Below are 16,218 nucleotides of genomic sequence, written 5' to 3'. Positions count from 1 at the left end.
AAGATATTTAATTAGTTTGCAAGATTGTAACTTGTAACCCTACAAGTTATATGCTAGGCTTTTTCTATTATTCTATATAGCTTAGCAATTCTATGGCAAAGAAGAATTTTGAAATAGTGTTGAAAGTTTTAGTGCATTGTGAGGAATACACAAGCAAGGTTAATTTCCAGTTGCTTGAGATACTGAAGGTAACAGTTCCTGTACACAACCAACTCCCTGATGTGACCGGCCCGCATGTATGAGTGTATGATCTTTTTCTTTCTCATATGAATGATTTAAAACCCATATGTACGTGTTGAAGAGGTTCTGGTAGATTATTCGTACAACAGGGTAGTTGTGATACGGAAAAGGGTTGATCCATTGAAGATTTTAGCGAGAGTTGAAAAGAAGTAATTAGCAGAAATGCTGAACTTACATCTCCCAGTCTGGGGGGGGGGGGGATTGATAGTACTGTTCATCGGGCAAGATGCAGTAACAATGAAGTTTTTTTGTCAAACTATAATAAACCACCCTCACTGAATAAACTATGCTTCTTTGCTAAATCTAAGTCATTTTTGTATGCATCATTTCAGTTACAAGATCACAACATAATGCTAACATGTCTAGTTTCTTCACCTTGGCACAGTGAGAATGTTGAGTTTGTAGTCCTATTTCCGTACTTGACACTAACCCTGTACTCACCCAAAAACCCGTAAAAGCTATGTGATCCATGCTCATCAGTCTGAGATTCTATTTTCCCAGTATGCCATTCTTTCAAGAGCTTGTCCACCACATCACCGGCTGGTAGGCTTTGAAGATTTGAATCCGTTAGGCACATCTCGTAGCAGCCGTAAGGGTGTAGAGCAGTCCACATCATTATGCCATTTACAGATGGGTGTGAGAAACCTTCTCTTAAAACTTGCTCTAGATATATGGCCTGTACACAAAAAATACATTAGTCTTTGGCAGCACATGAATTTTCTTATAATTATCAATACCATGACATATTTTTGCTAGACAATCGCCATGTTACGCTGTTAAACTGTCGATCGGACCATACATTCGAACAAAAATTAAACTATACATGTTCTAAATTGAGAGCCTGACAATATAACATTTGAAATTGTGAAGAATACATATTCAACATGCAATGCCTGTTTACCTGTGTTTTTTTGTCCAGAGTATTGCTGACATCAACCTCTGTGAGCCAAATAGGAAGGCCCAGGGTAGCCAACTTGTCTATAATAGCTCTCATTAGAGGGGGATTTGGTTGTGTAAAATGTCCCTCTAGTCCAATCCCATCCATTGATACTCCACCTTGTTGAAGTTCTCTCAGCCTTGAAACATAGGTATCAACTGTGGAATTCACATCAGTGCAAGTCTCCACCACATTGAACTCGTTCATAAAAAGAGTTGCCAAAGGATCGGATTTGTGTGCCGTCTGAAAGAAGTCCAAGGTGGCATTGGGACCGAGTTTTTTCTCATAGAAATCAAAGTGAAGCATTTCATTGCTGACATCCCAATGAATGAACTCTTCTTTGTATTTGCTCATTAGGCTTTGTATCCTTGAGCTGACAGCTGATTTTAGTTGATCGCCTGTGAGGTTTCGAACCCAAGCTGGGGTGTATTTGGGATCTTCCCAGAATATATTGTGCCCTCTAGTAGCGATTTTGTTAGCTCTGACAAATTGCAACATTTGATCTGCTATAGTGTAAGTGACATTGCCTTGTTCAGGTTCTGTTGCATACCACTTGAGTTCGTTCTCAAACACTGCAGCATTAAATCTCTCCACAAACCAATCCTGTTTGAAGTCATGCGTATAATGCATTGTAAGTACAAGGAAGGATATCAAGTTTATCAACTAACACATGTCAGTAATGTTCATTGTTCACTAAGGCAACAGAGCATGGAAATGGAAAGCTATGGACTTCGGTACCTGGTATGGTAGATTGCCTAGAATGGTCTTGGAAATTGCAGATCCAAATGGGAAATCTTTGGTGACTTGCTCTACTGTAATGGAAGCTCCTTGCAACCCCTTTCCTTGTTCACTTGAGACATGGACCGTCACGGCACGCTTCCTTTTCTGAAAAGTACAGAAGTCACTAGCTGTCTCAAAGTTTGATTATAGAAAATCAGATACTAAAATTAACAGGTACCAATTTTTACCTACATTACGGAAAAACTGGATAGGAAAAGCAGTAGGACTTACAGTGTTGATCATATATTGCTGGTATGTATTCCATTGCTGAACACTAAATGGCTGCAAAGATGTGCTTGCAATTACTAGGCTAACATCTCTTCCATCTGTATTCTACATTATCAAAATCTACATCAGTACTTGAACTACATGAAATGTATCTGTTATTTTTCCCAAGTAAAATCAAAATAACCAGAAAGATTACCTGGAAATATAGTATAGATAGGTTAGAGTGTGACTTTAAGACAAAGCCACCCTTAAGAAATGACCAGCATCCTCGCTTGGCCAAAACAGTTCCTATACAATTGTATGTTTCATCTTCTGCCTTTAGACTTGCCTGTACGAGAGCTGAACCTGCACTTCTAAGCTTTACCCAACCTGTTAACCAAACACCTTTACAATTAGTTAATTTTATTCAAAAAATAAAATTGAACAACATTTTATTCAAGTAGCATTCACTTTCTTTAGGAATTTTCTACTGGTGACATTTGAGTTTGTGAAGATTGTGGAAGTACTGTTTATAAGTAAATAAAGCCCGCAGACGGTAATAGCAATCCGTTGTAGTCTAGTTGGTCAGGATATTCGGCTCTCACCCGAAAGACCCGGGTTCAAGTCCCGGCAACGGAATTCTTTTTGTTTTATTTTTTGTAGTGGATCTCAACTCTCAAGTACCAAATAATGCTAACCCTATCTGCTATGCGCCTATGCCAACACAAAATTCACTATCCAACAGAATTCAACAATCAAGAATGGTACGAAATCCAACCGGAGAAGCTGTAAATGGTGCCGTTGCCGGTGAGATTTAGTAGTAGGAATGCCGGTGAATAAACGTCCCCATGGTCTCTGTCTACAACAGCTGAGGGCTCATCAACAATGATCCCTCCACCATATAGAGGTTTCTCTGGCTGCCTTTTACACTGTCAAAAACAATTCAATCAACCAGTGTAAAATTAGCCACTGTACAACTCAAAAATTGATCTGGGATAATGAGTTCTGTTTTACCTCGGTGTATGCAGTAGTCATACAATGGACCATCTGCAACATCCATCAAATCAAATCAGTAGAAACAGAGAATGTAATAGGCCATGCACTAATGTAAGTTGTGGAAGTAAAAAAAAAAAGGGGGTTATAGAGAGAAACGAAAGGGGGAGATGAAAAACCAAAGGGTGATCCCAGGAGTGGAAAGAACATTAGAAGCTGCAGTGTAACAAAGATGAGAGCAATGTTTCCCATTTTCTTGTTACTGCTTAAAGATTGGAGTTGGCTAGTTATCTGTGTTGTATAAAATATAGGGTTGTAAATATAAGAATGAGTGTAACCCCATTAGCCTATAATCCAAAATAATGGAGGTGCTGGGCAATAAGAGAGTGAGGAGTGTACTTAAAGCTGAGGTGCGTGGTCACAAGTCACAACTCGCAAGGCTACAGTGAGAAGAGGACTACTGAGTAGTGAGTAGGTAGCCCGTGAGTTACTCACATGCATGTCTGGGGGGGGTGGTTAGTTTCATGTGAAGGCATTCTTGTCTTGTTTATTGACTAGCTCTGTGCAATTTTAACTCCATCTTCATGTTTTTAGGGTTGATGATGATCCCATACTGATCATGTTTTCGTTTACTAGGAGTCCAATTCCAGGACATTGTTTCTGTTTTGGCATTTGCTATATGTTACCTCGATTGTGTCACGTTTAGTCTGCCCAATACTCTTCATGGGTGTCAAGTCCAACAGACCTTCGGTGTATGTATTGGGATTTATATGTCAGGGTTAGCTTCTTCGAGTATGAAGGGCTACTGCGGTGAAAAATGATAGTTCCATTTATGGCCTGCACAATGCTTTAGGTGCAAGTGTTGAGTGTCACTCTGCATAAATATAACGAAGCACTGCATGTGTGCTTGTAAAGCATTCATGTATGGTGGATTGACTTTGAAGCTTCACAAGTGCACCACACAGGAGAGAAGCTTGCATGTTGATGCCATATGCTGTGTTTGATTGATGTTAAAGAATGACAGATCGACACTTGCTACAGATATAAGAATTTAACTTGCACTCTGATATTAGAGATTATCAGGCTATGGTGAAAACTATAGGCTTTGAGCCCTATTATTATGTCATTACGGTACCGGAAGTCAAATAAGAAGCTAGAAGAAGTAAAAGTGAAGCTCGAGATTCACGAACTTAAAGAGTACTCGAGCTAGCTTCACTTTCCTTGAACGCTTGAAGTCACAGAAACATTCAAATCGTAAATGTCACTCACTTTGGGATCGACTGCGTGCTTCCTCCTCATCTCTTATATTTGTTTCTAAGCACTAGGGAGACACTTCTGTTGTTTGCTTTCATCTTCTTCTTTTATTTAGGGATGGCAAGATTTGAACTTGAAATTTCTTTCATAGATCTAAAAGATCCCACCAACGTTCATCAGACCACACTTTAACATGCCTCCAAGTATGGTGGTCATTTTAGAAGCCGAAGAATTATTATATTACATGAATGATTTGTGGATACAATATTACACACACTAATTCAAAACAAATGTGGTGGTGGGAAGAATTTAGGATGCCTATCAAACAACTTAACCACTTGGTAATGAGGTCGACTACTAATTCTCCCTGACCTGATCTCATATATGAGCAGAAAATGATGTACCGAGCAGTTAACTCTAGATGGAGGACATCATAAGGAAAATTAACCCATCAATCCTCGTAAGTTTACTCCTGGCCCTGAAATCCCATTCGTACTCGTTACTACGAGACGCTTGAAACTCTCTTTGTTTTCTTGCCGGCTTGAATCTTTGTGTAAAGCTGCTTAGTTCTGATGGATAACAAAAGGTCCAAACCAAGACCAACAACACAGGCAATGGCCATGACAACAAACACTAGCCTGTAACAATGAGCACCTATGCAGGTGTTGCCACCTCCTTCCGTTGGGGTAGCCTCCATATCATATAAAAACCCAGCAAGGAGGCCTGAGAAGAGTAAGGACCCGAGTGGGAGATTGAGGATCAAAATATTGTAGATAAGTCCATAGTATTTGAGACCAAACAGTTCGGACGCAGTTGGGACGGTGATGGCAAGACGAACCCCATAGCAGATTCCGACCACAATTGAACCAATGTAGAGGGAACCAGGCATGCCAATTGCTAGGAGTATGTATCCAACAGCCATTAGAATCTGAGAAGCTGCATTCCATAGTGGCCTAGGTATTGCCGCTTTCCTGTCATAGATACACATTTGAGTCAAATCTTGATCGACAAAGTGTGTTGCTCGATCATAATGCACATAGACAAATGACCCAAACATCATGCTAAATGAACTGGTCCATGGCTAGTATTAATAGTTAGGTGAGCAATTAAGTGATCTCATCCACATTTGGTACAAGAACTAGAAGCTTTGAACAACAGTCATTGACGGAAGCTAGCTTTCTGGATAATTAACAGAAGCTAGCTAGATCGGAAGAAAGCCTTACTATTTGACCAGAATGAGTTGATTGTTAGTTGTAAGAGGCTACTACCAAATCAATCTGCATACTTAAGTTATCTCAAGTTCTAGTCATTTTAAATGAAATGGTCCATGGAACTAGTGAAACAATCTCGTTCACACTGTCAGTAACTGATTATGGAATTCATGTTCAACCACTATTTAATGTAAATTTAAGGATTGAAAACAAAATAACTCTATTTTAAAAAGATTTTCATCACTCTTAAATTTACATCTAATGTTGGTCGAACATAAATTCATCAATAGCAAAATAATTTTAATTGAACATCAATAAAAGAATGTTAAATGAAAAAGGCGGAACGGAATTTTCAAAGAAACTTGTGCGATCATACGGTGAGCAAATAACTTAAAGACAAAGAAAATGAGGTCGAAAGCATTAATTTTGTTTTAAATTACTCGCTTACGCCAGTGTGAATGGAATAGACAAACAATTTGTGGTAACTAGTTATTAAAATTTGGAAAAGGTCGGCCCTTTGAGAAGGAACATGGAAGTAACACAAATTACAAAAGGCCAATATAAATATCCTAGTGGGGAAGTCACCATCTTGCAAAAGCATCCAGAAGAATAGATTTCAAACAAAGTATCACATGAGTGGATGGTGCATACCACTCAATGCAAATTCTTAGTTCAGAGAACAAATAATTTCCAAATCAAATCTCACTTTAGAAACCACTTTATATGAAGCAACATAGCATCAAAGTACAAACACATTATAGAAGAGGAAAAATATCACAAATCAGGATTTAAAGATTTTCCAATTTGGTATGTCATTATTCATTCAACTAATCCTACTTTTAGGAAACTATTGTTTTAATCAGTTCCTAATCTTGCTATGTTTCATTGTACTTCATTTATCCACAGCCTCTACGCGTTCCTTACGCAAATAAGTGAAATAACCAACATGTCACAACTCCGCAACAGGCTATAATATTAGATTCTCCTCAGATCACAATCAGAAATGCATCGAAGAAGAAAACCCCATTTCAAACCGAAAAACGTCAGCTTGACTTTGTACCATTGACAATGATGCTTGATATTTAAACAAAATTCATTGTAAATTTCTAATATTTCGATTAATAGATAGTAATTTAGTGAGATGCTAATTAGCAAAAGAGCAATGGCAACTGACCTGATGAAGTACTCGGAAACCATACCGGAACCAATTCTGCCGAAAAATCCCCAGATACTAGTGAGCGAGACAAAGATCGAAACGTCGACGTATCCAAGCGCCAGCCCAATCTGGCCCAAATTGTTCATAACCGCCAGTCCAGTCCCGACCCCACACAAAAACGACACAAACAGCACCCAGAAATCCAACGTCCTCATCGCCTCGAAAATCGTGTGCTCCTCTCCGATCACCGGCCTCATCCTCCCCTCCTCCTCCGCCACGTCATCTACAGCCGCCTTTTCCGCCTCCAGCAGCGGCTCCTCCAGAATTGGAGCCGGTTTTTCCGGATCAGACGACCCGACCCGGATTGCGGCCCAGGATTTGATGTATGTGTAGACTGGAACCAGGAGCGGCGAGGCGAGGAGGAGGACGAGGAAGGCGGAGAAGACGTAGGAGAGGAGGGTGGAGGGGTCGGGGATGAAGTCGTAGGCGAGGAGGTAGAGGGCGACGAAGACGGCGAGGCCGTTGAAGAACCAGAAGTACCTCGACTCCTGCTTGTCCTCGGCGGCGGAAGACGACGGCGGGATTTCGCGGAGGAAGACCATGGCGGTGAGGCAGACGGCGAAGGGAGTGACGGCGAGCATGAGAATGAAGTTGGCGGAGTTGTTGTTGAACATGGCGGCGCAGAGGACGGTGAATATGGCGGTGCTGAGCCCCACGTAGCCTTTGAGAATGCCGGAGACCGGGCCTCGGTTACTGCGGAAGTTCCGGATACAGGTGACCAACACCGCCGTGTTCATCCAAGTGGTGCTGTTGCCTCCCATGCATAGAAATATGCACATCTGCCGAAAATCAAATTAGACACTAATTACATTGATATGCAAATTATATATAACTTGCAAACCCGTTAATTGAATTGGATCAAAATAGTTACCTGCCAGTACGAAAGCGGTTGAATTCTTTGGCTGACGACGAGCCATTGGGCGCCGTAGCCGACCAAGCCCTCGACGGAGCCGATTAAGAGGAGAACCCAAGTGGGGAAGCGGTCGGAAGCGAGGCCGGCGAGGAGGCCGAAAGCTTTACCGACGTCTTTAGCGACGGAGAGGTTGTTGAGCTCGAGCTGGGTTAAGTTCATGAGGGTTTTGAGAGCGTCGGAGTAGTTGGAGAAAGTGTAGTTGTTGCCAGAAATGGTCTGGACCCAGATAGCAGTGACGAAACCAAGCCATTTGGTGGCCGAGGAAACAGAAGGTCGCTCCAAACCAAGACCCATTTTTCGGCTTTGTTTGGTTTCTGGCGTCAGTCTAAGAGGAGACTATGTGAGCTTGCTGGTAATGGAGGATTGGGGTATTTAAAGAGAGATTTATGAAATAAAATAATGAAAAAGTAATTGAAAAAAGAGATAAATATTAGGGTTCGGAGGCCACCGTTGGTTTCAGATGGACACGTTGGTTTGAAGAGTTGCTGTTGTCGTCACCCTAGATTTTTACGGTACGGTGGTTGGAGTCTGAGAGGAGGTGTACGGATGCCGCAGGGTAATTGCGGAGGATTCAGAACGGTGTTTGCTTCGGCGGCTGGGCACCGAGTAACGAAATGCAACGCGTTCTACCTTGTAAATTCCAAGTATATACCGTGTTTGGTGTAGACAAATTTGTATTAGGAAAGTGAAAATGGTAAAAATTAGAGTGGTTTAATCTAAAACGTAAGTAAAACTTATCTGGCAAAAGAATACGGGTTTACGGCTAGTCATATGCGGGCGGGTATGGGCATATATAACGATGTACGGCTAACATATAATCCTCATATACTAAGGAACAATTGTGGATTTATTCGTCAAATATAACTGAGAATAGATAGGCGGACATTATCTTAAATAAAAGTTGGAGCCAAATTGAACGACTCAGTTTTACATAGGATTCATAATTCATGGCACGTGGTAGCTGATCTATGTGATGTTAGTGTTCAAAGAGCTATTTTTCTTGAGGAAGGGGTAGTGTGGCTGCTCTTAAGACTTAAAATAATATTAGAATCTCTACAAACAATTGAAACAAATATATTGAAAGTTCTCTTTTTCAGTATATAGCTTTCGTTTTTTTTTTTTACTATGTTAGTAACATTTATAAATCGTATCATAATTTTTCAAGATGGGTTATTACTTGTTAATCACTCTTGAAAGCTTGTCCATGAGATTTGAACGCAAATAGGTAATTTATATCTCAAACTTGTAACTGTCGGTAGCCAGAACAAAAATATGCTATGCTCAACTTTACTTTACTTCCCTTGCATTGATCGACAATGTTCTTCATCACCCATCAATTTTTGTAGATCTCACTTTATGCTGATATCTAAATGCCACTAACAAAGTCTTCTTCTAAATGTCAATATTTTACATTGACAATGCGCAATACATCAATAAAAACAGCTCGTATGGTCGATTTTTAATTGTTTTATACGACCAAGAATCAAACACACACACACACAAGGAATAGTTATCTTCTTCTAAATTAAAAGCTATGGTTTTCAGACTACATGATCGTATCTGAGTTATATAGAAATGGTTCGAGAGGACAAATATACATAGGTGTAAAAGAAAAGAGTAACAAAAACTTGTAGTGAAAGTAAATGATGGATCCAGGCCTGGGATCAATCATTTTCCGATGTCATAGAAAGGCATGGGCACGCCGTAGAGTACCAATTTCCGAGACAAATTTCCAGCAGAAAAGATGTGATAACGATATTATTGACAACGTTGGGAAAAAGGGCATAATTCCGACATGGAGTGACGTACCAAACAAAGCAAAAGCGAGATGGGGTGTGGTTACTATTTTTGGCCGACCTCCACGTCACGTGACTCATGACGTCTACGCTTCAATTACTTGTACATTTTTCACTCATTTAGTCATTTGCATTCCCTTTTCCACTCATCTCACATCTATTAGCCCCGCTTATTTAAATAAAATGTGAAAAAATGAAAAAGATTTAATTTCCTTTCTAAGTTAATATGAACATGGAAAATGTTTTATTAATTTTATATGAGTGTTTGGTAGATATTAAAATTTAAAATTAGTAAGTAATTATAATGGAATATTTAATCAAAAATTTCACTAAAACTCATTTATAAAAAAAGAATATGCAATTTAAAATAAAATTAGTTTTTACTGATGAGAATGGAAATAAAATGTCACTCCTGGGTAGGAAATTCACATCCGACTTTAAGACAGAGTCAATTTCCAGTCAAATCACATTTTTTATTTTCATTCCAATATTCAATTACAACCAAATAACACTTAAGTATGGAAATTGAAATAAATTCATTTTTCGTAGTAGGATTTCCTGCCAACCAAATTGGGCCTTAGTTTGCATGATTCATTTACTCTTTTATTTTCACTAATTGCTACATGGATTCGGCTAAGAGTAATATTCTTGTAATCAATTACTATACCTTGTAAATTATAAACGAGGTACACGCTATGTTTCATTCTTTTTCGGTTTTTTTTTACCCCTATTTTGTCAAGCGTAGTAGAATTTGCATCTAGAAAGATCAATTATATATACTAGCTTAGAAAGTATGATACTTTCAGTATTTCTCTCGCAATAAAATAATCTTTTGCCTAAAGAAAACACATAAGCTAGCTTTGTTTTATACCCTATATAGAAACTATTTAAAGAAAATTATAATCAGAAGTACCCCTATATGTGGAAATGTAGTGTTTTCAAACTAATGTAAGAGTGACACTGAAAGGCCATCATCCTAAATAAATTTTGGGATTGGAGATGTACGATAAATATACAAAAGAAACGTGTGGCTTATGTTTAGCTTATGAAAAAGAAGAAAAAAAAGTATTGTAAATGACATGAAAGCACATATCAATTTTAAGGTAAAATTTTGTGAAAGAATTTGATCGGTTATACGGATAGTGAGCGGACTGAGCTCAATTGAGGATACATCACCCGAACAAAGAATAATACCATATAGACTACTCTATTACAACGCTAAATTAAAGCTCATAGTCTATGTTACCAAAGTAACTCGGCTCGCAGCCTAGCTAGTCTTCAACTCTTCATGCCCTGATTCAATCCAAACCCAACAACCAAGAGGTAATTGCCTGAACAACCGAAATCTGCTACGCTACATATATGCAAACCTCAACATGAATCTGCAAACTAGTCCTCCGCTTCTAGCAAACGTCGACCGCCACCAAACCAACTTTAATTTGCTTCGAATCTCTTCCTAGCTTTCCCTCCAAACACTGAATCGGGTTTACTCTGCCTCACACTACTTGCGAACTCTATTTCTCGCTCTCTGAGACGCAAAAGCCTTTGTGGCTCGATGACACACACCAATTGCTCAGGTTTTCGCTATTAGAATCGGAAATGATGTAACATACTCACCTAATAGAGTTTTAGCATAAATTACAGGTCGACTTCTTCACTTCTACATTATTAAAAATTCACTCCCTCCATAATGTAGGTAAGAACCGTAAGATATATATATTAATTTATTTCTGATTAATTTGTATAGAAACAGGTAAGGATCCGAGTAGAAATTAAACATGACGAGCTGTATTATTTTGGCACGGTCTGTACGTGGGGTTAAGACTTTCATCCTCTCCGGCGGTGGTCCTTTTGTGTCGCTTATCAGAGTTGATTCGCAGTATCACGTTTCAAATATCAGAAAAATTATTTATAAAAGCAACCCCACTTATCACATTTTAATATCACATTTTACAGATCGAGTTCCCCGACAGCTCTTATCTTCAGGGTTTCAAATAACATTTGGAAAGACGCATTATATTCTTTCAAAAGAATTTGGTATTTTTGCAAAAGAATATGCTTAATCGTTTATTCAAAAATAAAAGGGGGATATGCTATATATGCTTGATGGATATATATTTTGCAGCAACTTGAAGAAGGCAAATTAGTAATTGATTTACTAATATGTTAGGCTTGTTAGCTCCTCGAAGAGCAATTTCAACAGAATGGATCAATTTGGTAAGACATATATAAATTCGAAGTCACATTACTATTGTAAATGAGTGATAGAACAATCTAACAAACTCATACATACTCTGTATGTATGATAACAGCAACTAGTTATTGCATATGCTCCTTAATTGCCAGTTACTTTACTAGGTCTTGGTTATAATTACTTGATTTAGATTTAGTTCTGATCGCCTCCCGCTCAGAAAAATTGACTTGGTAGATCAAGATTCAAGAAAGATAAGGATAAGGGCGCATTGGTTGTGCTTCAGCCTTGTGGCGATGGATAAGATGAAGAGGTTTTGATGGATAAGGTGAAGACGTTTCAAAAATGGGTCATATATGTATATACTCCTATACCTGGGGCCAATGTATGAAGATCCATGTTTTAATTTCATCATCAATTTTCACGGCCCTTATAGTGTTCCTTATCACAGGAATGAATATAAGCTGGTAGCTATCTAAAAAATTAATCATTCAGTTAATTTTATAAAAAGTTAAAAACCCAAATGCATGCAACCGAACGACTCCAGTAGCGCTGCTTCCAAAAGAACTCCACAAACTAGCTTCATGGATTCTGTAGATCATTGCCAGAGTACTACAGATAATCGGTGCAAAATCTGATCATCGACTTTCATATTATTGTTAAGAACTTAAGATATCATCGTTTAGATATCGATAATTAAGTACTAATGAACGGTTCATATAAGATTAATTTGGTCTGCTTGCAGTCAAATTGTTTGGCAACTTGTCCGAAACTCAACTTGTCCCCATGAATTTTAAACGGAAGGTATCACTTTTAAGATGAAAGACGCACATCATTTTCAGATATGAAAGCTACTTGCAGAATCGTCCAATTCCAATATGAATGTCAAGTGACCTACAGACCAGCGGGTGGGTACCGTTTCATATCGACCGTACGTACAGCTTTTGCTTACCTTACCTTTGACAATTAGGGTTTCCCATATAAATTTGTTATGTGTAAACCAACTTGTTGATTAATATCGTTTGGTTAAGATGATAAAGACCACATTACAGAATATTAGATCTTGATGGAAGTATGATGTATGCAACAAATTGTGAAGACATTTGCAAAGGGTCGGAAGTGATGGAAATAGAAACCCAGAAGATCTTTCTGTTTCCATTACATGATCTTATCCTTGGGTCCTTGACGTTTAATTAGGGCCCCAAAAAAGTTGTACTACATCCAGTGACGGATTGAAATAGCTAGGGATGAACCCATTCAATCAGACTCATGCCACTGTTTTTGGTCCTTTTGCTCATAATTTTTATTTAAAGCTGGAATTTTCCTCATAAGCAACTGAAAACGACTAAATAGCCGGCCGGTGCGTGGCCAAGATAGTGATCAACAGCGGAAAATTCACAGCCACTTGATGATATTCATTGTTGGTTGGCAAGTATATGGATCTATCTCATCGATTATTATGGTCTCAAGACGACAATAGTTCGTACGTACGTATTCCGCTTAGTGACGGATCTGAGGTCTAAAATATAAGTGAGAGGAATTTTTTTAAAAATGAAAATGATTAAAAAAATTATTAAGTCAAAACACCATTTTTACCGAGTATACATCAAAAAAATCGAAAATTAAGGGGTTGTGTATAGAAATTTGAGATAGATTGAAAAAAAAAGTGCAAGGCAATCTCCTCAACACTCACCAGACCTACATAATAAGTCTTCTATATTTCATGAATTAGGCAAACAAAATTCAGAAATTACGATAAAAGTGTACTAATTCATGAGATTTTAAATGCCTGCAAGTACTAATATTTTATTTTGGGCAGTAATCCAAGTTAGAATGTGTACCGTTTTTCTCACTGTTTAAAGTATTATTGGTTAGCAACAATTATTTTCTTATAATTGATAACATATTTTTTTAGAGAAAAGAAACTATATTTCACCAAAATGATATTACAATTACACCAAGAGGAACACTTGGTGGAATAACTAAATTCCCCACGCTCGTTCCTAAAAAAATGCTAGTCATAGGACTATCATAAGAAACAATAGACATGAGTCAAAAAGCTCAATTTCGAACCAATAAAAAACCAATTTCAGAAGTAATCGATATCCTACTTGTCGCCAATCTCAAGAAAACAACCACTCAAATAACAACACATACTAAAACCTCTGGCATATTTGCAGTGACAACCTCCCCATTGAAAAAGAATAGAATTGCAATCTTTTACAAACACTCGCCATATCTGTTTTTCTCTCTACTTCCCCTCATTATCTACTTCTCAATTTCTCCTTCGTAGCTTTCTCAAAGTCCACCCAATAGAAAAAAAAAACACAGCTGACCTATTCAAACTCTGCCCAATAGAAGCTGAGACTGCTCTCTCTTATGTCCGCCTATGATTCCGCTCATCATGTGTCTATATCAAAATTGTGTCCATTTATGCTTGCTATAGATCGATAGACTCATTTGTTCCCGCAACTTGATCGTATCAAGTAGTAATTGATGAGTCATATTGATGACTAGCTTCTTCTACGATGAAACAAATTGATAGTAGTAGCTTGAGCTTGTGTTCTTTGCCGTGCACTATAGATATCTATCGATGTAAGCAACAATCAAAATGCAAATATGGTTCCTATCGATCAGTACAAGTTTTCAATGAGAGGATTGAGTTTCTCGTTTTAGCATAATTGAGCTCTAACAATTTCATCATGCACGTTGAACTCAGTTTTCCACATGAATCAATTTCTTCTCTTGTTAATTATCACATATAGTTTAATACCATGTTGGGCTATCAAACTATTGACCAAGTTAAAGAGCACATGATGGTCGATCGAGACAACCAGACAATGGTGTCGTATATTTTCTAACTGATAATGATCAATTTTTTCGATTTTGGTTTTACCCTAGCTGGCTCCTTCCAGTCAGATACCATCAACTACATATTTCTAATCGAACTCTTACGCAAGGTTTATGTGTGGTATGAATCTAGCTGCCCGAAATGTAATGACAGTCGTAACAAATAGACCGTCATCCATGCATTCACATAATTATCTGGTAATAATTTGGATCAGCCAAAAGATCCAAAAATTTGATAAGATTTAAGTTTTGAATGAGGACTGAGCTAGGAATATAGAAGAGATAGATACATGTATTGTGTATATGATTTGATCCGATCGAGCAGCCAAGTTAGAAGAGGCCGACCTCTCTTTTCTCATATTCTCTTTCGTGACTAATAGACCGTTCACAACTTCACATCTTGGAAAAAGAGTCGAATGTCAATATGCATATACATGGTTTATGCCGCCATGCAAAGAATCTGGTGTAAGCGCGCTTTTATCTTTAATTTTGGTAACAATCGCATGCAATGTAGTTATAATTAAGGGAGCAATGACAAAAACAGATTCCTCATTATGTCGGAGAGTGATATATAAATATCGATATATCGATACATGTATGATTGAGCTGATCGATCGACCAGCAGCCTGAGTTAAAAAAGAGTCCGCCTTCTTTTGTTAGTTTTTGTTGCATAGTTTGTTTATATAGGGAAGTTGCCAAGCAGATTCATGGAAATGGCGACGGATACAAGTTGCTGTGTCTCTTTCGATCGATCGCTCTCCCATCCATGCATGTTCTTGTTCTTACTTCATTGGGTCCCTAATAAGCATCGGATGCGTCCTCTTAATTACTAGTTATTTACTACAAAACAAATTAACTAACTGTGGCTCGGGCCATGCTGTTTCTGACCAGATTTGAGAGTTTATATATAATTGACTAGAAAATAAATTAACCAAGGCTTGAACCGTGCTGTTTTGAGCTGATTAATTAATTTCCAATGAGAAATAATTATACAAATATATATAATATTTCACTACTGCTTTCTATTTAAAACTCGCGAAATCAATTATTCAACTGCAAAGAATCACCGTAATGACTAATCTTGAGCAGAAAGAGCATACAACTAGAGCTAACTCATATGCTCAAACGTGTATAACATTCTACAAACCTAGCTTTTGAAGTTAATAATGTATAAATTACAAAGACCTTGAGAGTCCCAAAGTCTGTCAATATATGCCTTATTAATATATCAAAGCAATCATGTGTGATGGGAAATTGAGAACTGTGTAATTAACCATGCATGATATATGGGAAAGTTGGGGACGCGTTAGCTGTTTTCATGGGAGCTAAAATCTAGTACATTAATGCGTTAGTGAATGTTGATGGTGCTTGGGTTGAATCTTCTCGGTCAAGTGGTATCGGTGTTATAATATTAATCAGAAACTTCGGGGGAGCATCAATTGCGGGGATGGGTTAGTTGGTCTGGTTTGCATAATTGCTATTGAAGCTAGAGTCGGGACGAGACTAGATTAGACGGAATTTTGCTAATCTGGTTTCTCGTCTCACTGTTTAAATTTTGGACGAGATATACATTGAGATTAATCCCGGTCAGAATTGGGACGGGACTGCGCATGTCCAATCCCACCGTCTT

The 16,218-nt window shown here is 38.2% G+C and overlaps 2 protein-coding genes and 1 non-coding gene across 3 annotated transcripts; 1 reads left to right on the top strand and 2 right to left on the bottom strand.

The window, feature by feature from the left end:
* Nucleotides 1-580: 580 nt before the first annotated feature.
* On the bottom strand, nucleotides 581-3,290 carry LOC126784606 (endo-1,4-beta-xylanase 5). The gene is made up of 7 exons (XM_050510080.1): nucleotides 3,179-3,290; nucleotides 2,943-3,093; nucleotides 2,382-2,554; nucleotides 2,189-2,290; nucleotides 1,916-2,062; nucleotides 1,142-1,780; nucleotides 581-916 (listed from the first exon to the last, which is right to left on the bottom strand). The coding sequence occupies exons 1-7, from the start codon at nucleotides 3,218-3,220 to the stop codon at nucleotides 581-583; spliced, it is 1,590 nt and encodes a 529-aa protein (XP_050366037.1). The 5' UTR covers nucleotides 3,221-3,290.
* On the top strand, nucleotides 2,731-2,803 carry TRNAE-CUC (transfer RNA glutamic acid (anticodon CUC)). Its single transcript has one exon. It is a non-coding gene; the product is annotated as a tRNA-Glu (tRNA).
* A 1,343-nt stretch (nucleotides 3,291-4,633) lies between the features above and the next one.
* Nucleotides 4,634-8,082, bottom strand: LOC126784603 (protein NUCLEAR FUSION DEFECTIVE 4-like). The gene is made up of 3 exons (XM_050510078.1): nucleotides 7,710-8,082; nucleotides 6,797-7,617; nucleotides 4,634-5,382 (listed from the first exon to the last, which is right to left on the bottom strand). Exons 1-3 carry the CDS (start codon nucleotides 8,043-8,045, stop codon nucleotides 4,914-4,916), a joined length of 1,626 nt encoding a protein of 541 aa, XP_050366035.1. The 5' UTR covers nucleotides 8,046-8,082; the 3' UTR covers nucleotides 4,634-4,913.
* Nucleotides 8,083-16,218: the final 8,136 nt, after the last annotated feature.

Source organism: Argentina anserina, chromosome 2 (genome assembly GCF_933775445.1).
Source record: "Argentina anserina chromosome 2, drPotAnse1.1, whole genome shotgun sequence".
Lineage (NCBI taxonomy): Eukaryota > Viridiplantae > Streptophyta > Magnoliopsida > Rosales > Rosaceae > Argentina > Argentina anserina.
Note: the sequence above shows the minus strand (reverse complement) of the source record. Positions and strands in the feature narration are given on the sequence as shown.

Bases quoted from the DNA above. Each gene is read 5' to 3' on its own strand.
- LOC126784606 (XM_050510080.1), bottom strand. From the start codon at position 3,220: ATGTTGCAGATGGTCCATTGTATGACTACTGCATACACCGAG. The intron at 2,291-2,381 runs GTAATCTTTCTG...TTGATAATGTAG, and splicing joins TATCTATACTATATTTCCAG to AATACAGATGGAAGAGATGT. The intron at 917-1,141 runs GTAAACAGGCAT...TTTTGTGTACAG, and splicing joins CTCTGGACAAAAAAACACAG to GCCATATATCTAGAGCAAGT.
- LOC126784603 (XM_050510078.1), bottom strand. From the start codon at position 8,045: ATGGGTCTTGGTTTGGAGCGACCTTCTGTTTCCTCGGCCACCAAATGG. The intron at 7,618-7,709 runs GTAACTATTTTG...GATTTTCGGCAG, and splicing joins AACCGCTTTCGTACTGGCAG to ATGTGCATATTTCTATGCAT. The intron at 5,383-6,796 runs GTCAGTTGCCAT...TATCTATGACAG, and splicing joins GTTTCCGAGTACTTCATCAG to GAAAGCGGCAATACCTAGGC.